The following is a 24,924-nucleotide window of genomic DNA, read 5'->3' on the forward strand; positions in this document are numbered from 1 at the left end:
TTTTTTTTTTTAAGTTTATTTAAGTTTACTTATTTTTTTTTTTTTTTTTTAGTAGTAATCTCTATACACCCAATGTGGGGCTAGAACTCACCACCCCGAGATCATGAGTTGCATGCTCCTCCAGCTGAGTCAGCCAGGCACCCCTGCTGCTGTAAACATTCTTATACCTGCACATGTGCAAGAGTTATTTTAGAGCATGTATCAAAGAATAGAATTGCTGGGTCATAGGTTATGGGCATCATCAATTCTACTAGGTAACAATACATTTTTTTTCCAAAGTTATTCCATATTCTTGAACCACACTTGATTTTATCATATTTTCCCATTTTTCCCAGTCTGGTGGGTGTGAAATGGCATCTCATGGAGGTTTTAGTTTTCATTTTCCTTGATAACTAGTGAGGTTGAACATCTTTTCAGATTTATTGACCACTCTGTTTCTGTTTCTCTGTAGCATCTATGCAAGGATTTTCTCCACTTTTGTTTTGTCTTTATCATATTGATTTCTAGCCTTCTTCCTATGCATGGTATTTAGAGTTGAGATTGTGTCACACAACTAATTTTGTATACTTTTATTTTCACTTAACACCACAAGCATTTCCTCATCATCTAAATCTCAGCAAACATGTTTTTAAAACAATGTTTTCTGGGGCGCCTGGGTGGCTCAGTCAGTTAAGTATCTGCCTTTGGCTCAGGTTGTGATCCCAGGGTCCTAGTTTCGAGCCCCATGTTGGGCTCCCTGCTCAGTAGGAAGCCTGCTTCTCCCTCTCCCTATCCCCTACTTGTGCTCTCGCTCTCTCAAATAAATACAATCTTTAAAAAATTTTTTTTTAAAACAGTGTTTTCCAGGGGCGCCTGGGTGGCTCAGTTGTTAAGCATCTGCCTTTGGCTTAGGTCGTGATCCCAGAGTCCTGGGATCGAGCCCCACGTCGGGCTCCCTGCTCAGCGGGAAGCCTGCTTCTCCCTCTCCCACTCCCCCTGTTTGTGTTCCCTTTCTCGCTGTCTCTCTCTCTCGTCAAATAAATAAATAAAATATTTTTTAAAATATAATAAAAATATATATATATAAAAAACAGTGTTTTCCAATTAAAACAAAATAGTCATGTTAGATAACACAGAAAAGCATAAAAAAGAAAAGAAAATCACCCATAATTTGAGTACCCAGCAATAACTACCTCTTTGCATTCTGGCAGAATTCTTTCTACTATATTTTGTGTGTAATGTACATTTTTTATAAATCATAATCCTCAGTATAGTTTTGCAATTTATTTTTTTAAGTGTTATGCTTTGAGCATTTTTCCACTTCATTAAATATTACTCAATTACAATTTTAATGTGGGAATTTTTTTTTAAGATTTTTATTTATTTATTTGACAGAGAGACAGAGCAAGAGCAGGAACACAAGCAGGGGGAGTGGGAGAGGGAGAAGCAGGCTTCCCACTGAGCAGGGAGCCCGATGTGGGACTCGATCCCAGGACCCTGGGATCATGACCTGAGCCTGAGGCAGATGCTTAATGACTGAGCCACCCAGGCACCCTTAATGTGGAAATTTAACCCATGTAAACCGTCACCTTATTTATTGACCTTCTTAATTTTTAATTTTCTTTCCTGTGTTATAAATAACCTTGCACAGACATCTCTGTAGATAAATCTTTGGATGCATTTCACTTCTTAAATTCAATTCCAATCAAAGATCATTTCTCAATGATCTTTCCAGACCTGTGTTTAAGGCTTTTGGTAAGTATTGCAAAATTCCCTTCCCAAAAGACCCTATCCATCTCTCCAAAATATAAATTTCTTCATGTCCTTTCCCTTCAAAAAGCCTGGCTGGTTCCTCTGGTGTCTATGCAGTGTCCTGCACATGCAGATGCACATTTACGTTCAGTCTCCGCTACCACCACTCCCCTCTAAGCCATCCCAATTTATTTGTAGATCACACCATGGACTCTCACATTAGATCTCCATGCCTTTGCTCAGGCAGCGCCCTCCACCTAAAATGCCCCTTACCTCCTTTCTCTTCCAGGCAAAATCCTATTCTTTTAAGGACCAGTTCAATAAAGCTCATGTCTCTGGGCAGGGCTGATCTGCCCTCTGCTGGACCCCCAAAGCACATCATAGACTTCCATAATGATAATTTTCACATTGAAATAATTGTGACACAGGAGGTTTCACAGATTCACACAAAGCAGATCACATCCTGCCCCAGTTTAAAACTCTTCCATGGGGGGCACCTGGGTGGCTCAGTCGGTTAAGCCTCTGCCTTCGGCTCCGGTCATGATCCTAGGGTCCTGGGATGGAGCCCCACATCAGGCTTCCTGCTCAGCGGGGATCCTGCTTCTCCCTCTCCCTCTGCCATCCCCCCTGCTTGTGCTCTCCCTCTCTCTGTCAAATAAATAAATAAAATCTTAAAAAAAAAAAAAACTTCCGTGGAACATAATAGAAAGTTCAGAAATTGGCCCCAGTACACTTGGGAATGAAGATTATGATAATAGAGACATTTCAAATGAGTTGGGGAAAGATGAAATTATTGGGATAACTAGGTGATTATTTGGGAAAAAATTGTGGATTCCTGCCTCACACCAAAGTGACTTTATGATGGCACAAGATTGAAATGTAAAATATGAAGCCATGTAAAAACTAGAAGAAAGTAGACAATCTGTTTTCTAATATTGAATTGGAGGTTTTCCTAAGAATGACATAGAACCTGGAAACCACAAAGGAAAAGACTGATAAATTGAGATACATACAAAATAAAAGTTTGTCCATGGTAATAAATAATAAACTGGAAAAATCTTTACATCTTAGGTGTAGAAAAAAAGGATAAAAATTCCTATAAATCAACAAGGAAAAGCTGAATGGAAAGACCAACTGAAAAAAGGGCAAATGAAGTGAACAGAGAATTCACCAGAACCCCCCCCCCACAAAAAGGCTCATAAATACGAAAAATTGCTCAACTTCTCTCTTAATAAAAAGAAACGAGGGGTGCCTGGGTGGCTCAGTCCTTAAGTGTCTGCCTTCCCTGCTAGGGTCATGATCCCAGGGTCCTGCTTGGCGGGAAGCCTGCTTCTCCCTCTCCCACTCCCCCTGCTTGTGTCCCCTCTCTCGCTGTCTCTCTCTCTGTCAAATAAATAAATACAATCTTTAATAAAAAAAAGAAATGAAAAATAAAAGTGCCTGTTGGTTTTTATCTTTCTGATTGGCAAGGAAAATAAGGTTTGATAACACACTGCAGTTCAGGATGTAAGGAAAGAGGCACTCTCTTATTGATTGGAGGGCAAACTGGTACAACCTATGAAGAGTACTTTGCCAATATCCATTAAAACAAAACAAAAACAAGTTCATATACTCATTTACTGATATTCCACTTCCAGGAATTTACCTAACAGATAAACTACCACATATGCAAAATAACAAATGGACAAGTTCTAGCACTATTTGTAATAGGAAAGGAATGGAAACTAAGTGTTCACAAATAGATTAGGCAAGTAAATTATGGCATGTCTTTATAAAGCTGTGTATTAATTTAAAAAACTGAGGCAGATCGAAAATGTGGAGCTCAATCATAAGAGCAAGATGTAGAAGTGTTTATAGCAAGCTATCATTTGTGTAAAAAAATCTGTACAAGTAATTTGCCTGTGACTACAGCGACCATCTCTGAAAGACCTCAGAAGGAAGTGATGATCGCTGTGGGGGGACCCGTGGATTGGAAAGCAGGGGTAGGAAGAGGACTTAACTTTTTCATTCTATGCTCTTTGCATATTTTTAATATTCGGTGTTCCTGTATACCTATTTTTAATCAATTAAATTAACATAAAACACCTTTCAATGTTTAGGATCAAGTCTAACTCACTTCCATGGTCAACTTTCCAACCTCCTCCCATGCCACATTTCCTCTCCCTCACTACCTTCCAGTCAACTTGCTTCTCCTTCAGTTTCTGGAACATTCCAAGATCTTCCTGCCTCAGGACATTCTGCATAAGCTGTTCCCTCTTCCCAAGTTGCTGTTCTCTAGGTTCTTACCATGGGTCAGCATTTTCTTATATTTCTTTTTTTTTTTTAGATTTTATTTATTTATTTGACAGAGAGAGACACAGCGAGAGAGGGAACACAAGCAGGGGGAGCGGGAGAGGGAGAAGCAGGCTTCCCGCTGAGCAGGGAACCTGATGCTGGGCTCCATCCCAGGACCCTGGGATCATGACCTGAGCCGAAGGCAGATGCTTAATGACTGAGCCACCCAGGTGCCCCAGCATTTTCTTGTATTTCGAGTCTTGCGTTCTGTGTCATCTCTTCAAAGAGGCCATCCCTGGCCACCCTACATAAACAATTTGTTGAATAAATGCCTCTCTCTCACTCACTGGGCAGGCAGGGCAGGGTTTACATCCCTGACCACCCAGGCTAAATAAGTACCTCCCTTCACTCTCTTTATGACAATACCCTGATTCACTTCTTTCATAGCACTAGTCACTATTAGAAATTACCTTGTGTATTTTCTTAGTTGTTTACTGTCTCTCTCCAGCTCAGGGGTTTGTCTCCATGAAAGCAGGGGCCATGTCTTATCTTGTTTCTATCTTCAGCAACCCAAATAATAAACATTTGTTGAATAAATTTATGCAACACATACTACGGACCACACACTGTGCTACAGATTTTATAAATAACAACTCTTTCAATTCTCACAATAACTCAATGAGGGAGATTGGTTTTTTACCTATTTTACAGTTAAGGAAATTGAGGCACGGAGCGGTTGAAGAACTTGCCCAACTGACAGAGTTGGAATCCAAGACACAAGGTTCTTAGCTACAGCGCGACGCTTTTTAGATATATAACCTCGCAGATGGATGAAACTGACTAAATGAACGAACTCATGGAAATATGAATATAAACGTTGCTTTTTTTTTTTGCGTCTCCAGATTCCCCAGATCTGCCGCAAGGGGGCGCTCTCTCCCAGGTCTTGACGCCAGTCCTCAAGGCGCGCACTCCCTTTGCGTCTCGGGCTCGCGCGCGCTGCCGCGGCACCGGAAGTGACTGAGCTTGCAAGTTCCCCCGGTCTCTTCAGGGGAAACTGAGGCCGGCTCGTTCGGAAGAGACAGCGCGAATCGTCAGCCAGGTAGGCCGGCCCGGGTCCGCGGCGCGGAACTTGGCCACGAAGAGCCCTCGCGTCTGGAAACGACCTGGCCGATGAAGGGGGGATGTGGCCCCCCACGGCTCGCGGGGCTCGCAGGTGAGAGCGCCGCCTCCCCTGTGCGTGGCAGGCGCTGCGCCCAATGGGAGCCCTCGCCGTCCCGCTTCTGTGCCGACTGGGCTCGCTGATTGGTTACGCCGGGGCGGGCCGCCGAGGGCGAGACCCCTCCTCCCTGAAAGGACTAGGGGGCGCCCCAGAGGGAGAGCTGTTGCCTGGCAACGGGGCGGTGGCCCGGCGGGTACCCGGCCTAGCGCGCGGGAGAAGCCGCCAGGCCGCAGCCCACCCGCCCCGGGCTCGGGAGAGGTGCAGCCCCCGGCCCCTAAGCCCTCCCGGGGGCGCCAGGAAGCTGCCTTGGACCTGTCCTCAGGAAAACGTGGTCTCAGCTGTTGTGGTGGGGGGAGGCTCGAGCAGGCCTCAGTCCCTCTCCCTGACCCGAGGAGAGGCCCGGCGCCTCACCCTCACCCCGTCTTTGTGCAGGGCGCCGGCGGCCATTGTGTCCGTGCGGGGAATGGAGGACCCGGCAATCCCCCCCCACCGCCGCCACGTCCAGGGCCTTTGGGGAATTCAGAGAAAATCAGCGGTGTTTCTGGGGGGTCCCCGGTCGTCAGCCTCCCGGAAAGGCCCGGGGATGGCCTTTCCGAAGTCAGACCGCAGATCCGAGGCAGTTTCCCCCTCCCTCTGTCCCTTCTCGAAACCTTGAGCCCCATTGAGAAGTCCCTGCAGGGTTTCGGAAGCCTTACCCTGAGCTGGTACTTAAATAGAAACAACAACAACAACAACAACAAAACCCTAAACCCCACACCAGCCACCTCCGGGAGAGTTCTCCTGGCTCCCAGTAGGAGGCGGAGAGCCAAGGGGCGTGCAAGAGCGAGGGGGCTGGGCTCCCGGGTGGCAGGAGGCCGCTGCCGAGTGGCCGCCCTCGATCCGGGCGATGGAGGAGGAAGCAAGCGAGGGGGCCGGTTCCTGAGCTTCGTAATTCCTGTGTCGCCTTCTGCGCTCCCAGCCTGCCGGGTCGCATGATCCCTCCAGCCGGAGCTCCTTTTTTTGCCAGCCGCCGTGAGGCCGGCTGAGTTGCCGGCATCCCGGCTGCCACCTCTTCTCCCGACCTATGTTACAAAAGATCTTCCCGGGGTTGCACCTGCCTGCGGTTGCCTGAGACGGATTTGAATGTAGGTGGTGTGGGGGTGGGGGGCAGACTGCCCGTGGGGGTGACTTTCTGAGGAAGGCATTTCGGAGAAAAGGGGGTGGCTGGGGTAAAAAAAAAAAAAAAAAAAAAAAAGCCGGTGTGGTGATTCAGAAAGAGCCCACGGGTGCTTTCAATTTGACTTCATTGAAGTCTTTTGGAAGCTAGACCCAGACCTTACCTGAGAGCCACAAAGAAACCAGTTCTGGTACCTCGAAGGGGAATGGGATATTGTAGGGTAAATGGCATGCATATTAATTTTTTTTTCCTGAAGCTCTTTCTCTCCCATCAGAACCCTATCTTGGCTTTGGATCTCAGAAGAGAACCACTAAGCAGAGACCAGACTCAGTGAGTGAGCAGGTGTTTTGGACAATGGACTGGTCGAGCCCATCCCTATTATAAAGATGTCTCAGAGCAACCGGGAGCTGGTGGTTGACTTTCTCTCCTACAAGCTTTCCCAGAAAGGATACAGCTGGAGTCAGTTTAGTGATGTGGAAGAGAACAGAACTGAGGCCCCAGAAGGGACTGAATCAGAGATGGAGACCCCCAGTGCCATCAATGGCAACCCATCCTGGCACTTGGCGGACAGCCCTGCGGTGAATGGAGCCACTGGCCACAGCAGCAGCTTGGAAGCCCGGGAGGTGATCCCCATGGCAGCGGTGAAGCAAGCTCTGAGGGAGGCCGGGGATGAGTTTGAACTGAGGTACCGGCGGGCATTCAGCGACCTGACATCCCAGCTTCACATCACCCCAGGGACAGCATATCAGAGCTTTGAGCAGGTAGTGAACGAACTCTTCCGGGATGGGGTGAACTGGGGTCGCATTGTGGCCTTTTTCTCCTTCGGTGGGGCACTGTGCGTGGAGAGCGTAGACAAGGAGATGCAGGTATTGGTGAGTCGGATCGCAACTTGGATGGCCACTTACCTGAACGACCACCTAGAGCCTTGGATCCAGGAGAACGGCGGCTGGGTAAGGACCACGCCCCTTGTATGTACCTTTCCCTTGGCCTCCAGTCAGAGAGATGTCTAACAGCCTCTCCCCCGTATCTCTTTCTGTTGTGCTGGGTGGTTATTGGAGACTGTTTGTTAAGGAGATGTGACCGGCCTCATTGCACCACAAGAGGTTAACTGTTCTCAAATACAGATGACCTAGTTCTTGAGGGACCAGGCATCTTTCATTCTGGTCACCCTCATGACCCTACTCTTTCATACTTGTGTTCCAGTTTTCAGCAGAGGAAAACATAGCCTGTGTGTTTATTTGGCCCCAAATCTTTGCGAGTGGAAAGTTATTCCAGTGTTCCCCCTCACCCTGACAAAATGGCTCACCACAGTAAGTGCTGATGGGTGTAATGCCTCCGAGCCCCTCCATTCTTACCCCCCAGGGATGTCAGTCTTGTCCTGGGCTTCCCTCCCACAAATCAAGTTCCCTTTATTTCAGAGTTTGCATACATGTTCCTCTCCTCTCAGAACAGGGCACGGCCAGGCAGAAGTTCCCACTGGCCTGGATGGCTGAGGATTGTCAGATATTTAGGGCAGTGTAAGCTATGCCACTGGGCCGGTTGTTTGTGCTGCACCCCTCTGTTCATTTGCTCTGAAGTGTGCAACTTTCTGCATGGCTGGCCTGTTTGTGGAGCTCTTGCTGTGTCACGCATTAAGCCCGGGGACTTTGCACCTCACTGCCTGGGGTCGGTTGGGGAGCTCCAGCTGTTCTGCCTGTTGCTTTCCAGCCGGGGTCCTAGGGCCTCTTCACGGAGCACTGTTGGATGGCAAAGCAAGAACCTGGTCTCTGGGGCTCTTTGGGATATAGAGATTCAGTGACAGACTTCAGAAACAAACTGACATAGGTGTGAGTGCCAGCCCTGTCACTCAACCAGCTGTGTGACCTTGGACAGGCCAGTTTACCTTGAGCCTCAGTCTCTTCTACTAAAAAAAGGCGGCAAGCCCTCTTGGCCTTGCAGAATATTGTAAATCTTGGAGCTAATGTGAGCAGTGACTGGCACCAGCAAGTCCCTGTAGTAGTTGTTATTGGTTCCAGACGAAGGAGTCGTGCCCTCATTCCTTTCCTAGGGAGGGAGAATTCTCTTGCCCATCACCAACTTCGGAGCAGATAGTGGTGAGAGGTTCTTACCATTGGTCATTGTAGGCAATGTTTGCTCTTCTGCAGCAAACTCAGTCCTAATTTCCTTGCTTATCTCCCTGCCTAGGGGAGATGCAGGGCTTATGAGAGGTATTCGGTCCCCTCAGAATACCCCCAAAATTGAGCAGGCCGTGGAAAGTAAGTCATCTATTGAAGGAGCTGAGGTGGAAGGGGCCTTGCAGCACGGACTCAGGAATGTCAAGAATGCAAATTATCCATAGGCTGGGCCTAGGGCGTGGCACTTCAGTTTACCTCTGAGCCAGAGACCGCCTAGTTTGCCCTTCCCCCTGTCTTATTTCCCATTTCTTTGCAACTTCATTAACTCTTCCTGCTGCCAGTTCTTGTAAAATACAAAGGGGTCAAGTCAATAGAGGTCAGATGACTGGGGTGGGGTCGGGGGGAGGTAAAAGTGGAGAGCTCTCCGAGCTAAGGCTGACCAGACTTGAAAGCCATTCTGTAAATGAACTCCCTAGGGGGATAAATGATTAAATAGTTCCTGTTGGTTTGTGTGATGACCTCGCCTGTTCCCTCCTGCTTTGATTCTCTTTGGGGGCAAATATTTGTTCAGCTGATTACAGGAGGGACAGGATTCCAGCACTTTAGATGCAGCCTCCGAGGCATCTCCTAGTAGAGACGTGGGCCTTGTGCCCACCTTGCCTGACTATTGTCTTTGGCCAGGGGTGCTAATACCAGGTGGGTTGTTGCCAGCTATTAACAAAAGGCAGTCTGGGAGAGGTGTCTGTTCCGTCGGCCAGCCTCTGCAGAGGGCTACCAGGATCAGAGAATTGCCAGTCGCCCAGTATTGTATACAGAAAGAGGTTTTAGACACGGCAACACAGGGCAAGTTCATTAGATCACCCCTGGATTGAAATTCCATCTTCTGTCTTTTTGCCCAAGAATTTTCAGAGCCCGTTAGACAACATACCATATGTTACTTCCTCCTGGTGAACAGAGGGGATGTGTGCAGAAGCCAGTTATGTCAGCACCATTTCTGGGCATACGTGCTCCCTGAGGCCAGGAGGTAAAGAACATTGGAGTTAGAGATCCTTTGGATAGAAGCTACCCACACACTTCCCTGTCAAGTACCATCCTGTTTGAGCTGCACTACAGTGGCATCTCAAAACCTTCCTGGAGGCTGTGGCGGATCCACGAGTGTAGGACTTACGGGCCATTACCACCCTGGGATATGCTCTAATTTTAGCATCCCTGCAGAAAAGGGGAAGGAAATGAGCCTTTATAGAGTACATCCTATGTATGAGGCATTGTGTTGGGTCTTCTACTTACGCAACCAAAATTTACTGAGCATCTACTATGAGGCAGGCACCGTGCTGACAGTAAGCCACACATGATACCTTCCCTCATGGAAATGACGTGCTATCTCATATATCCCACACAATAACTTTTCAAGGTAGGTGGGTTTATTCCCAGTTTACATGTGAAGCTCCTGATAGCTCAGTGACTGGTTCCAGGTATCCCTCAGCCAGTTAAGTGACTGAGTGAGAATTTACACCTAGGTCGGCCTCAGTCTGAAGCCTAAAGTCTTTTCCATCTGCATCAGGTTGTCCTAGGAGTAATAAAGTGACCCAGACAGCCTGGCACAGAAGGGCAGAAATGCTGTTGGGTCAAACAAAACATGCCCGTGGAGGTGCTCACTCTGGTCCGTGACATTGCTCAGGAAGCCTCGGGTAGAAGAGCGTCTTTGTTGACGGTAGCAGGTTCCCAAAGGCACGTGTGTAGTAGCCTCAGATTCTGGCATTGGTAAAACTCAAGTAGGCATCAGGGTTTTGCCCAGAGTGGCCTTTTTGTTAATTCTTTCACTGTTAAACCCTCTCAGGCCCTGCCAGTAGATAAGAATCGTGTGTGTGGGGGGAGAAGGTGGCCTGTTTCAGATATATCTGCTTAATTGTGGGTGATTTCCAAGGACTGGAATTCCACATGTAGCCACACCACTGCCTGCCTGGAGTCACCTGGCAAGATGCTCAACCTGTTTGTCTCTCTTGTCCATCCATCTCTCCTACCTGTAAAATAGAATAATGACAGCCACCTGCCATAGCTTGACTCTAGTAAAGAATCTAGAACAAAAGCCCTTCCTGGGCCTTAATTGTAGGGTGGAAGCACTTCTTTTAATGAGTGGACCATCTGCCTCAGAAAACTGAACTTTGGCCCCAGAGTTCTCAAGAAACAAAGCCAACTCCTGAGATACTCATCTAGAATGGAATATGATATGATCTTCTCTGTAGGGACAGAGTGTTTTGGGGGTTTTCCAATGGGAATGTGGACAATTTTAGGGTGAGGACCCAGGTGGGCAAGCCATTTTGGGATCGCAGTCCCTGGGAAACCCCTTAGCTTGATGGAAAACCATTGTCAGGAGCAATGAACAGTGTGTGGAGAGAGGAAACATAATTTGGCCTTTCCCAGGCTGCATGGTTCTGTGGTCTTCTAGTTTCTATGGGTCTCTTCTTGCCTATTCTGGCTTCTTTGGCATGGGTATATGCTAGCTGAAGCACCTCAGTGACCTTTGCAGATCTCAGCAGCTGTTGGCAATTCTGCGGTTTTCTTGGGGAAACCCCATTAGAAACCCCAAATGTGGAAATTTTTAGTAATCTCATTCAAGTCCCAAAGTGGGGTAGAAATGTCTCAGGGACTCCACCTAAAAGCACCCAGTTCTTCTGGATGTACATTTGAGGTTGCTCTTGAAACCCTGTCACCATCACAGGATTTTCCAGACTTCCTGGGACTAATTTCCCCAGAGGCCCCATAGAGCCCTTTAGCTTCTGGTAGAAAATTACCCAGGTGTTTTTTCAGGGGGTCCCAACAGAACCCAGAGGGTTTTCTTGACTTCTGTGTGGTTAGTCACCAGATTTGTTTGGGTTGCAGGAAGCAGCGGTTGTCAGCTGTCCTTTCCCCAGCAGGTATCTGTCCTCACACCAATAGGCTTCAGCATTTTCCAGTGTCCTCAGTCTTCCATCATGGGGCTTTCTTTCAGCAACCATGGTCTTGTCTAGGTTTGGCATGGATAGATTTAGGGGTATTCTCAGTGAGCTCCTCTTTGACAGAAGTATAATCTACTTCCTTAATTAGCAGGGCCCTGTCCCTACCCCCAACCTAATTGCACAGAGTCCTCCCTAGGGACTCCCTCTCTTTTCTTTGAAGGAGTCACTCTGCTCCTGGAGCAGCTTCTCTTCTGTCCCTCCAGCCAACAGTCTGTTTTCCCCATTCCCAGTTGGCAGACCTGAGTCAGACAGTCCACTGGGTCTTTTTGTTTAGCCTGGGGAAGAGAAGACTCAAGAGAATATGATCACCAGTTTCAAATATCTGGAGGAAGAGGGGCTACACCTTTTTTATTGGTAGAGTACCCAACAGAACTTGGATAAATGAGAGGAAAATAACAGTGGTAGCATGAACTTAGTGTAAAGAAGACATTTCTCACACTATTATATCTCTACCAGATTTAGGAGTTTCCTGAAGGTGGAGTCCACATCTTTTTTTTTTTTTTTTTAAAGGTTTTATTTATTTATCTGACAGAGCACAAGCAAGGGGAGCAGCAGAGGGGGAGGGAGAAGCAGACTCCCCGCCAAGCAGAGAGCCTGACATGGGGCTCAATCCCAGGACCCTGGGATCACAACCTGAGCCGAAGGCAGACGCCCAACCGACTGAGCCACCTAGGTGCCCCTGGAGTCCACATCTTGTCCACACTTGTTTCCTCAGCACTGAACAGAGGTCTTGGGCATAGCAGGTATCTAATGAGAGAGATGCCCACCAAATTTCTGAAGAAACAGACAGTTATCAAACCAGAATAATAGTAATGGGAATTTTCACTGACCTGATCATTCGATCATTGATTCAAATGGTATTTATTGAGCTCCTATGTCCAGGCTGTCCTAGGTATTAGGGGTACTACTGCCTTAAATTAAGTTTCTGTCCTCGTGAAGCTCACATTCCAGTGGGGAGAAACAGACAATAAGCATGTAAATACATATATAAAACATATCAGGTGATAGTAAGCACTATGAAGAAAATAAAGCAGGTCAAGGGCATGCCTCGCAAGGGAGGTGGGGCTGCAGTTTTAAGAGAGGTTAGGGAGGGTATCACCAAAAGGTAGTGTTTGAGCCAAGACCTGAAGAATGTGGCTAGAGAAGAAATAGCAAGAGGGAAAGTGGTTGGGATTGAGAGGGGAGAGAGGTGGCCAAAGGCCAGATCACGCGGCGCATTACAGTCCATGCTGAGGACTTGGCTGTGGATGAATGCGAGAGAAGCCAGGAGAGAGTTTGCAGCAGGGGTGAAGTGATCTGAATTCGGCAAGGGCGGCAGCCAGGAGGAACCAGTGATGAGGCTGGTGCAGCTGCCCAGTGAGAAAGAAGAGTGGTTTGGATCAGGAGGCTGAGGTGGAAGTAGTGAGAAGTGACTAGAGAATATGGCCGGGTTTGCACTTGGTGTACTGATGGAAGCCGCCTTTTCTAGCCACTTGGAGGTCATGAAATCAAGGCTAAATAAGCTAGTTGTTCTTCAGGGATAGTTCTCTTCAAATGTGGTATCCTGAATGGTCCTCCTCCATTCTAGGAATATTTCGGTCTGAGTAACTGCAGCTTCTCTGGGCCTAGGTCCCAGCTCACCCACATCTAGCTGTGTGACCTTGGGCAAGCTCCTTGAATTCTCTGAACCTTGGGGCAAATAATACCTGCTTCATCAGGTCATGGCAAAGACCTAAAGAGGCATGCCTGAGATGGGTAGAGCCTGGCACGTGTTGGTATCATAATTCTTAATCATCTTCACCACAGAACTCACGTCAGAAACTCATTCAGCATCCATTCTCCTTTTCTGGACTGCATGCCCCTCCAACACATGCTCTAGGCAGACAGGTCACATCCTCAAGGCAGACAGGTCCTAGCAGTGTTCTGTCATGGCAGCAGCTCTTGGTGTTCCTGTATCATGGTGGTATAAGCACTGGTCTTAGAGTCAGGATCCCTGTTCTGCTGTCAGTCTGCTCAGACTCACTGTCTTGCCTTAGCCAGCTCACTTCACCCCCAGGCTGTAGTTTCCACCGTATCTGTAGGATGGAGGGTTGAAGTTGATAGTCTATGAATCCTGGTTGTCACTGGCATTAAGCCTTGTGGCCAGTTCCTCCAGTAAGGCCCTATTTCACATTAGTTACATTTGAGGATGGCTCTTTTCTATCAATAGCTACAACACTTTAACTGCAAAAATTAAGTAATCCCAGTGTCAATGTAGCGTAGTTTCTCACTGACCCCTCAATAATAATAATAAACCACATTTATGTAGCACTTAGAGCTCAGAAAGCGCTTTCATATCCACCATGCCTTTTTATGCGTATAGCCACCCAGGGAGGTGAGCAGGAGGGAAGTCAAGCTCAGAAAGGTGAAGTGGCTTGCCAAGGTCACACATCAGGAGGAAGACACAGGCTTTGGATTTTCAGATCTGCACTTGACCACTTCTTTGCTTTGTGACCTTGGGCAAGTCTTTTAACTTGTAAACGGCCATAATAATAGTGCCCTGTTCTGAAGACTCAGTGAGTTAATCCATATCTTAAGGCCCTCGAAACAGTGACTATTCGTATCAGCAGTAAACGGCAGCCGCATCCTAGGGCTCCTTCTGGCTTCCCGTTTATTGCATATTGATTTTTGCAAATAGTGTTTTTGCAGAAAGAAACTGCCTTTGGGACCTTCGGGTACTTGGTTTCATCCCTGATGAGGCTCTCGGTCCAAGCTGGAGCCTTACAGCTAGCTCCAAGCTACAGGGCTTTTTGGGCAGACTCCAGAGCTCCCCTCGGAACTAGAGGTTTTTCTCTCGCTCTTCAGGAAATGCCATTGCAGTGACTTCCATGGACTGCTTCCTGTCCCAGCCCTGCAGCCGATTCCTGCTGGCGAGAGTGTAGAAACTGGAAAGTCATGTCCCTAAAGGCTCCCCCCTCCCCACAAACTGCTTTTTTTGGACATGTCCCTCCCTTTCCTCTTGTCAGTTACTTTCTTTGCTCCCTCCCCCGTTCACCTTTCACCTAGCTTCTCTCTTCAGCCCTTGATCACCCCTTTAAGATTTGAAAATGCATTTCCACTTAGTTCTGTCAGGCTTTTTCCCCCCATCCCATGCTGGGGGGCTGGTCAGAACTCTTGAGCTCTCTCCATGGCTCCATCACTCAGTAGCAGTTTCAGTCTGGGACTCCCCCTAGAGGGACATTAAGCCTGTCACTTGCAGTGCCTTGTATCATCCATTAACCCTGAGTTTCCTCAGAGGTTCCCCTGCCCAGGATGGAGACTCCTAAGAGAGATCTTAGAGGTTTGGCACATGTAAATCCTGCCTCTTGGAGATTGATGACAGAGGATAGAGTGAAGTGGAGCCGGCCCTTCCCCCCCTTCACCTTTCAGGAGGAAGCTAGAAAGGTTGAAAACCTTGTTGGACAATCATCTGAGGAATGGGAGCTAGCTTGGGAGGGGATTGGAACGCACTCAACTATGCCTCAGATCCTTTGTTCCGCTCTTGAAAGGGAAACATTCCCCTCCCTCCTCCCTGGCCACACACACGTGCCTTTGTTCCCCCGGTCAGGCGGAGCCAGGAACACAGTGTCCCTTCCAAGGAGCCTGACTTGCCTCCCCAGAGGCTGGCCTCCTGGTCAGCAGGACTGGGATTTTAGCTCAGCGACCCCCCCAGTCTCTGTCCTTTCCATGGGGGAGCCTTTCTCTCAGAGGCTGAAAACTTGCCTACAAACAGCTGTCCAGGGACTTCCCTGGAATTATTCCACGGGATGCCCACATCCCAGGATTAAACAGTCCCTCCCTCTTATTCCACTTGGTGATTAATATTATTGTTAACATTACTATTAATAGTACCTAACATTTATCAAGTGCTTATTCTATGCCAGGCATTGTTCAAAGTGCTTTACATGTATTTATTTATTCCATTCGCCTAGCAGCACTTTGAAGTTGGCACTATTATTATCCCCATTTTACAAATGAGGACACTGAGGTAGAGAGAGGTTAAACAACTTACGCAAGGTAGCACGGTTAGTAAGCTCCAAGCTCCCACTTTTAAATTCTGCGCTCTTCCCCCTCCCCCTCACTACCAGCTAGATGATGGTGGGTGTTTATCCAGTGCCACTTATGTGACAGGCCTTTTACCTACATCATCTCTGTTACTGTCCCAACAACTTGATCATTACAGGACACTGAGATTTGGAGGGCTTAGTTAGCAGGAGGCAGTCAGGATTTCAAACCAAGACTGCCTCACTCCAAAGCCTGTGTTCTTTATCTCTACCCTCCTTTAAAACCCTACAAGGTTATCGATTGAGAAAACTGAGGCTCAGAGAAAAATGACATGTGCTCAGGACCTCATAAGCTAATAAATACCAGGGCGATCTGGGATTCAGACTTGAGATGACACCTTCAACACTTTACTGCTTTAGTAGTCTGGAGCATGATGATAGTAGCTTTTATGTGCGTGTGAACGCTTTTCTATAATTTACCAGACTCCTTTGTATACATCGTTTCACGGTGAGGTAGGTGAGGTGGGCTTGTTCAGTCCCATTTCAGGGCAGGGGGGCTTGTCCCACAGTAAATGGCAGAGTCAGACTTAGAATCCATGTTCTGACTTTTAATGCAGTGTTATTGACCATGACTGCCTTCCCTAAGGCTGTCCATTGCTTGGAGCTGTCCTCAGAGTTTTGTTTCATTTGTTAAATCAACAAATACTGATGAATGCTTTATATGTGCTAAGTGCTGGGGATACTATGGATACTGTGGTGAGTGGATCTGGGTCCCATCCCTCAGTGGTCTGTTTCCATGCCCCCCATATCTTGGGCCTTGCTGATACCCTTCTGCCATCTGAATCAGGCTATGTGTATCACCCATCCACCCCCTCTGTTGCCAGACACACCAGGCAAGGTTCATTATACTTGGTGTGTATTGATCACCTTCCATACACCCATAGGTAAAAATCTGGACTCAGATTTGAAGTTTAGCTTGATTTGTTGCTTGTGGTATAGTATGAGGCATTATCAGCTTCAAATTCTCACCCTTAAATCTGAGACAATAATACGAACCCATCAGAGTAAGCAAAGGTATTTTTTAATAATAATAACAGATACTGTGTGTTGAGTGTTTGCTCTGTGCCAAGTGCTATGTTTATCCCCTTTGACATAATCATCTTGTTTGGTCCTCACAACTGTGTCAAGACAGGGAATCCTGGGGCACCTGGGTGGCCCAGTCGTTAAGCGTCTGCCTTCAGCTCAGGTCATGATCCCGGGGTCCTGGGATCGAGCCTTGCATCTGGCTCCCTGCACAGCGGGAAGCCTGCTTCTCCCTCCCCTGCTCCCCCTGCTTGTGTTCCCTCTCTCACTGTCTCTCTCTCTCTCTCTGTCAAATAAATAAATAAATAAAATCTAAAAAAAAAAAAAAAAAAAAAGGAATCCAGAGCTTCCAGAGGCTCTATAACATGTCCACACTAACATACCTTATAAGAGGCAGATCTGGGTCTTGCACTCAGATGTATCTGGTGCCAAAGCCTACCCTCAAGCCACTGTGTCATTGCTTCTTTGCAGGTCCGGACTGGCTTGTTTTACCCTGAGTTCCTGGCACAGGGCCTGAGGTTGGGTAAGGGCTCAGCCAGCATCTGCTCAATGAACGTGAAGGGTTATTATTAGATGCAGGTTAGGTGACAAAAATGTCTCTGTCCCTAAGGAAGCAAACTCATTTGCAGCAGGAGGAATAGACCCAAAACACTACAGACAAACTGTGCCAAGTCTGTGGTGTAGTTTCCAGAAGTAGAAGAGGACAGACCCACTGGCTGTATCCCACAGGTGCCCTGGACCTCTGCCAAACCGGCCCACTTCCACCATCAGCTATTCAGTTGATGACTCGGTCCCAAGGCCTCTACTCTCAGGCTGCATCATCAGTATGTACCTTCTCCCTTGCCAACTGCATCGCCAACCCAGACCCTCTTCTGTGCCAATAGTGGAAAGTGTCAGGAAGGGGAAAGATCACTAAAGGCTTGGGCGCCTGGGTGGCTCAGTTGGTTAAGCGACTGCCTTCGGCTCAGGTCATGATCCTGGAGTCCCTGGATCGAGTCCCGCATCGGGCTCCCTGCTCGGCAGGGAGTCTGCTTCTCCCTCTGACCCTCCCCCCTCTCATGTGCTCTCTCTCTCTCATTCTCTCTGTCTCAAATAAATAAATAAAATCTTTAAAAAAAAAAAAAAGATCACTAAAGGCTTGAATAATAACTTTCTCAGCATTGTAGCTTTGTGTAGTTCACACTGAGTCCTCAGTTTCCCCATCTGTAAAAGGAAGATAATGGTCATCCCTTAATGAAGACAATAGCAATCTCTTTCTCATAGGCGTGCTGTGTTTTTTCAGCCTGTATCACTCTTCTCTAGATCTGATCAGAGCTGTCATCTTACCATTTAGGTCTCAACTTAAATATCACCTCTCAAAAGGCCACTCATATTTACATGTTTACTGTCTGTCTCCTCCAGTAAGATCTAAGCCCCCAGAGTGTAGGGGTTTTGTCTCATTTTTTCCTTCATCCCCAGCATCTAGCAGAGTGCTTGGCACATAGGAGACCCTTAGCAAATATTTGTTGAATGAGTGAGTGACCCTGTAGCCCACCTAGCACAGTGCCTGACATAGTATGCTCAGTCAATGTTAGGCATCATTATTACCTATTAGGAAGATGTGGACCATTTGAAGGCTTTCAGTAGGTGGAAAGAATGTGATGAGGGCAGCCTCGGTAGGTAAGAACCACCCAGGCAGATCTGGAGGGTAGAACGTGTATGATGCATTTGGGAGGCAGTGAGAAGGTAGACTGGTCTGGGTTGTCAGTAAAGCTGGTCAGGGAAAAGGGAGCAGTGACTGATGGTGGAGGCTTCAGGGCAGAGGGATGGGGATGGTTGACAGTACAGGTGGGGCCAATGAGGAGAGGCCCAACACTGGAGGGATGCAGCCAGGTCTCCAGTAACCCCTGGGAGAGAGAATCCCTTGCCAGCTGGGGCACAGCAGGCAGAACTGCAGGGAGATAAAAGCCAGCGGCACCTGCGACCTGTGGATCAGGTAGACAGCCCTGGTTGTTATTTTGGGGCTCTGGGCCAGGTGCAGATTCAAAGGCCTGATTGAAGCCTTTTGGCAACTCTTGTCTCAGCAGGGTAAACATCACCTGTCTCCCGCCACCTGTGGCAACAATGCCAGGAAGGTACCCTAGGCAGGCCCAAGGGGCCCGACTTTCTTGCTGCCCTCATGGAGCAAGAAATACCCACCAGGAGAGGCCACTCCTTTCCTGTCCTACAGCTCCCTTTCTGAAGGGCTCAGGTGGCGATAAGATACCTCCTGCCCAAGAGGCCCCTGTGGTTCTGGCCCATGGAAGGCAGGGGCAGGGCTTTGGGAGCCGTTGACAGCTGGGCCCAGCTGGGGGAAGGGGTCAGTTTGGGAGCAGGTGCAGATTTCAGGGAGGGCGGGGCCTGAAGGGAAGTAGGGATCTTGGTAGACTACAAAATTTCCCTCCCCATCCCCCAGCCACAGCTGGCTTCTCTAGGAACCTGATGACCTAGTTACACTGCTTAGAAATTGTTAGCTTAACTTGCAGTTTAGGGCTGTACCAGTCTCTCCTCTCTGAGGCTTCTTGGGTCCAAAAGGTGTCCTGGCATTCCCCCAAGAGGGTTCCATGTGAAGGACATCAACCATATCACATGTACAGGCTTCTTGTCCAATCATTGGCTTCTCCCTTCTTCCCTGATGTGCCCCCCACCTACCCAATCCCAGGGAGAAAAGACTGCCCTGCCCCCACCCCTGCCTACTTCTCTCTCTCTCTGGGGGTTGATGGGTGGCAAATAGAGGTCACAAACTTCCCTGGAGGTTTAGCAGAGAGGGAGAGAACTCCTATTGCCCTAGAAATAGCTTGAGTATATGTACCCATTTCCTCCTTACCTTCTCATCTATGTGATGTTCAGACTTGATGGAAGCGGGTGAGGAAGAATCTTCTGGGGGCTCTGGAGGCTCCAGCCCTCCCAGGCAGTAGCTACTCCTGGTATTCCTGGTGTCTGCCTCTCCATGGCCTCCCTAGGACAAATTCCGTCAGTTAAGAGTTAGGTACAAAATTTGCCAAACCAATTATTGAATCCTACTTGCTCTATAGTTATCCTTGGACAAATTACTTAGTCTCCCCCAGCCTTAGTTTCCTCATGTATAAAAAAGAGATGATAATATATAGTGCTTTTCTTCTTTTTTTTTTTTTGGTGTAAAAAGGTGGTTTTATTAAAGCTCGGGGACAGGACCCGTGGGCACAAAAAGCTGCCTATAGTGCTTTTCTTGAAAGACTCTTGGGAGCATGAAAATAACTAGTAAGATACATGGAACACTTAGCATAGAGCCTGGCATATAGTAATTACTCAGTATGACAGCAACTATTACTGCTATTGTTATCAGTGTCTTCACAGGTGATCAAGTTGCTGTGATCACTATTGGAGCTACTCTCCAAGAGCAAACTTTTAGGCTGAGAGAGTATGTGGATATCCTTTGGAGATTATAGGATTCCTGAAGCTGAGGACTGTGGCCCATAACCTTGTTCTCCACCTCCTCCACAAGTGCCCCAAGTCATGCTTTATACACAATAAGTGTTGCTGACCCAGCATTTGGCAATAGAGCCTATTTTCTTCAATCTTTGCCAAGGGCCTCCAAGAAGGCAGGAACCTCCTCCTCTGCTTTATTTACTGCTGTGTCCCTAGAACCTGCCACAGAACCTGGAACATAGAAAGCACTCAGTCATTATTGTCAACTGAGTGGAAGGCTTAGTGAGTTGAATATTAAAATACATAGGACTTGGGGCGCTGTCTGACTTAGTCGGTAGAGCATGTGACTCTTAATCTTGGGGTTGTAAGTTTGAACCCCGTGTTGGATGTAGAGATTACTTAAAATCGTTAGGGGTGCCTGGATGGCTCAGTCAGTTAAGCATCCGACTCTTGTTTTTAGCTCTGGTCATGATCTCATGGTTGTGAGATCGAGCCCCACATCAGGCTGTGAGTTCAGCGCGTGGTCTACTTGAGATTCTTTCTCCCTCCTCCTGACTTCTCCCCCTGCTCGGTCTCTCTCTCTCTCAAATAAAATCTTTAAAAAAAGTAAGAATAAATAAAATCTTTAAAAAATAATAAAAATAGGGGCGCCTGGGTGGCTCAGTCGGTTAAGCGTCTGCCTTCGGCTCAGGTCATGATCCCAGGGTCCTGGGATCGAGCCCCACATGGGGCTCCCTGCTCAGCGGGGAGCCTGCTTCTCCCTCTCCCACTCCCCCTGCTTGTGTTCCCTCTCTCGCTGTGTCTCTCTCTGTCAAATAAATAAAATCTTAAAAAAAAATAATAATAATAATAATAATAATAAAAATAAAGTACATAGGAGCACACCTAGCACATAGTAGGTGCATGACACGTGTTTGAATGATTAAACAAGGTATTGTGAGGACTCTGAGTTTTTCCAGGATGGCTCCACTCCTTGTTTGCTGTGTGGCCATAAGCCTCTTGCCCAAGCTCTGCCTATTGCCTCATCTGTTGTAGAAAGATAACACCCGCCTTGCCTCCTTCATGGGCTAGCTGTGAGACTCCGGGAGATGATAGATGAAAAAGCACTTTGAGAACTATAAATATTTGGTTTTGTTGTTGCTCCTTGACTGAGGTCACAGCCATAGCTGTGTCATTCATTCATTCATTCGTTCATTCAACCAACATTTTTTGAATGGAAACAATAGGTAGCTCTCTCACTTATCTGGCTTCATGAAATTGGACAGTTACTTTAGTTTTTTAAGTCTGAACATCTATCAAGTGGAAATAATATTCTTTTCACAGGATTGTTGGGAGCAAGACTAAAGTAAGGTACTCTGAGCTTATTGAGGCTGAAAACTGTCTCATTCGCTGTTATCAACTCCTATTCGGCCTAGCACTTGGTGGCTGAGTGTTTAGTGACATTAAGCCATTGCAGACAAGGCCAGAATTCTGAGTGTGATTCAAATGGGAAATAGAAATTAGTATTAACTCCTAACCTCAGGATGTCCTCGCCTGCCTAGGCTGGACTGCTGAGTGGGAACTCTGACCCAGCCAGGATCAGTGCTGCTTAAACATAAAACCGTGAGGCACAGCAGGCCTCACCCCACGCTCACCTCTGATTCAGAACAAGAACAACCACCCCTTGTTCTACCCACTCTCCGTCTGCTACTCAGCTAGAAAAATTTCCCTTTGCTCACAGCACCCACATTCATATGGAACCCTAGGGGTTACCATATCAAAGAAATCTTCAGGGAGTCATCAGAAATGGCCCTTAGGGTCAAGGGAGGGAGCCCAAGTCTAAGGCTCAGGGTCTCCTGGGACCTGGGTCAAGCAGCAGGTGCAGGCATGAGGCCCCAGCCTGGTGGCTAAGTGACGAAACTGAGAGATGTGTAGGGCCAGACAAGAAGTCAACCCAGAGGAAACTGCCTGCCTGTCCATGCAGGTGTCTGGGCACCTGGGGGCAGTTTCTGGTCTGATTTAGTGGTGGAAGTTGGCATTCCGAATTAGTACCCCAATCCTCAGTGAGGGAAACCCATGGAACTCCAGAGCAAAGTCTGTCATTAGTACCCCGGTCAGTACCTTTGAACCCCTAGCAGACCCCTTCTGGTTGAAAGAAGTCCTTACTCTGGGCTCCACAGCACTCCTACTGGAAGATTTCCAGGGACAATGGAATAATAGTCATAGCTCCCTTCATGGGGCCCCTGCTGTGGGTTGAGCACTATGGTGGGGGCTTTTTAAGAAAAGGAGATCATTTTGTTATTGGGAGTATGGGCTATGGAGTCAGACAGAGCTGAGTTTGAATCTGGGTGCCATCATGTACCAGCTTTGTCATCTTGGGCACCTTCCCCCCCTTCTCTGAGCCTCTGAAAAATGGAGACAGTAATATGTGCCTCAGAGGGTTTTCTCATACATGTGAGACTCAGCATAGATGTTAGAGTAACTTCAACAATAGTTAACATTTCTTGTGCAATTACACTTAAGTGTTTCACATTATTAATTCTTTGAATTCTCAAAACAGTACTATTGAGGTAGGTACTCTTATTATAATTCTCATTTTACAGAGGAGAAAAGTGAGGCATAAGGAAGTTTAAGGGATTTGCCCAAAGATGCACAGCTACTAAGTGGTAAAGGCATGATTTGAACCCAGGCCTGCTGGCTCCAAAGCCCCCATGTTCTACCACTGCATGAGGGCCCAGTAAATGTTGCTGCTGTTACCTTGTATCCAACATTGTAGCTGTCTGTGGTTTTTGGTCTATCTACTGAATTCTGAGCTCAGTGAAGGCAAGAAACCCATCTTGCATCCCCAAAGACCAACATAGTACTCATTAATATTTGCTTAATGGCTAAGAATATTCCCTGTCTTCATTAATCAATCAGTAGCTCTTTATCGACCATTTCCTGTAGGGTAGATTTGAGCTAAATCCTGGGAGGAATGCAAAGTACAACTGTGCCTCTGTAAACGGAAGACTGGGTGTGTGTATGGTTGGGGGGGGGGGCATTCCAGAGCTCTGTGTCATTGGCAGAAACTTCCACACAGGAGGCAGAAACAATACAGGTGGCTTGGGGATGTTTTCCAAGCTGGGATTCCCACCCCTCCCTCACTGGGCCACTCCCTCCATCTCCTGCAGAACAAGGTGGCACAGATTCCCTGCTCCTGCCCTAGGCAGAAACCACTTCTCTTTGCGCCCTCTCGAGTGAAGAAGGTGCATCTTTCTTGCTCTTGCAACCAGTTTGTGGGAGCCTAGAATGAGAGGGAAAGAATCAGAAGTTTGGAGCTGGGAAGGGACCTTAAAAAAATCACTACTGCCCTAGCACTGCAGCCAGAGTGGTCTTTTAAAAACCAGGTTCAGGGGACACCTGGGTGGCTCAATCGGTTAAGCATCTGCCTTCAGCTCAGGTCATGATCCCAGGGTCCTGGGATCGAACGCTGCATCCAGCTCCCTGCTTAGCAGGGAGCCTGCTTCCCCCTCTCCTCCCCACTCGTTCTCTCTCTGTCTCTGTCACTCTCTCTGTCTCTCTCAAATAAATAAATAAAATCTTTAAAAAAAATAAAATAAAAACCAGGTTCAGATCTTATCACATTCTTGCTTACAACCCCCCACCCACTTCAAATAAAACCCAGAGTCCTTACCAAATCCTCTAAGGCCTGCATGATCTGGTCCTGGCTGCCTGTCCATCCTCCATCCACTCTACCACTCCCTCTCTGTACTCTGGCCACAGGGGCTTCTGCTGTCCCTGGTTCCTGTGACAGTTGTCCCTGCCTGAGGGCCTTTGTATTTGCTGTTCCCACTACCTAGAATGCTCTGCCCTGGTGTATGCCTTGCTGGTTCTCTCCCTTGACTCAGCTCCTGGGTCACCTCCTCTGAGAGGTTCTCTTTGACCTTTGGTCTAAAGTAGCTGAGCTGCTTTTATTTATTTATTTATTTTATTATGTTATTTTAGTCACCATATATTACATCATTAGTTTTTGATGTAGTGTTCCATGCTTCATTGTTTGCGTATAACACCCAGTTGAGTTACTTCTAAATCATTCTCTAGTGTTTTACCTGCTTGTATTTTTTGTCATAGCACTGACCTCTATCTGACATTTTCCTTTTGTGTGTTTACTTGATTTTTGTCTGTCTCTTCTCCTGGAATACAAGTCTCATGATTATAAAGACTTTGGTTTGTTCATCATTTTATCTGTAGTTCCTAAAATTGTTCCTTGCAGGTAGTAAACATTCAACGATGATTTTGGAATGAAGGATTGAATAAATGAACAAACCTGAGATACTGTTTTCATTTTACACATGAAAAAACTGAGGCCCAGAGAAGTGAAGCTATTAAGAATTGAGAGTGTTGTTTCAACTCACTTTTTGAATGGTCACTAAGTGCCAAGCACTATATTCAATGATTTACTTGCATTATTTTTGTCACTTATCTTTAATTGTTATAATGAGTTGTTTGGAACACCATTTTTTGTATACCATTATAACATTTAAAAGAAAACTAGACCAACCCTTATTTTTTATTGGAACCTCATTCTGTTCTACAAAGAGTTGGAGGCAACTTATGAAAATTCATGTAACTAGAAGGATTTAGCTGGGGGCGTCAGGTGAAAGAAAAGTATGGGTAAGAAAACAAGAGCCAGCACTAAAATAAGTCCACAGAAATGGATACATGAGTCACTTTGAACTGAGCAAAGTTTTTCTACTGTTGTTATGATTGATAAGTAAATTATGCCCAGATTCTTGAAAATGTTTTTTTGTTTCTTTTTTTTTTTTTTAAATCCAACCACAGGATGCCCGGCTGGCCCAGTTGGTGGAGCATGTGGCTCTTGATCTTGGGGTTGTGAGTTCAAGCCCCACTTTGGGGGTGGAGCCTACTTAAAATAATAATAATAATAAAATAAAATCCAAGCACA

At 47.1% G+C, this 24,924-nt stretch overlaps 1 protein-coding gene across 4 annotated transcripts in view; it reads left to right on the plus strand.

Moving 5' to 3' along the window:
* The first annotated feature begins 4,978 nt into the window (after positions 1-4,978).
* BCL2L1 (BCL2 like 1) overlaps positions 4,979-24,924 on the plus strand; it is a 51,950-nt gene continuing 32,004 nt past the window's right edge. The window contains exons 1-2 of one of the 4 annotated variants that reach the window (XM_036121834.2): positions 4,979-5,104; positions 6,655-7,330. In XM_036121834.2, the coding sequence (XP_035977727.1) occupies positions 6,767-7,330 (564 nt within the window). In that variant the 5' untranslated portion in view covers positions 4,979-5,104; positions 6,655-6,766. Of the gene's footprint in view, positions 5,219-5,447; positions 6,349-6,636; positions 7,331-24,924 lie in introns of those variants that run through there. The other 3 variants (XM_036121832.2, XM_036121835.2, XM_036121831.2) reach the window with 3 other exon arrangements.

This window comes from Halichoerus grypus, chromosome 10, assembly GCF_964656455.1.
Source record: "Halichoerus grypus chromosome 10, mHalGry1.hap1.1, whole genome shotgun sequence".
NCBI classification, from domain to species: Eukaryota; Metazoa; Chordata; class Mammalia; order Carnivora; family Phocidae; genus Halichoerus; species Halichoerus grypus.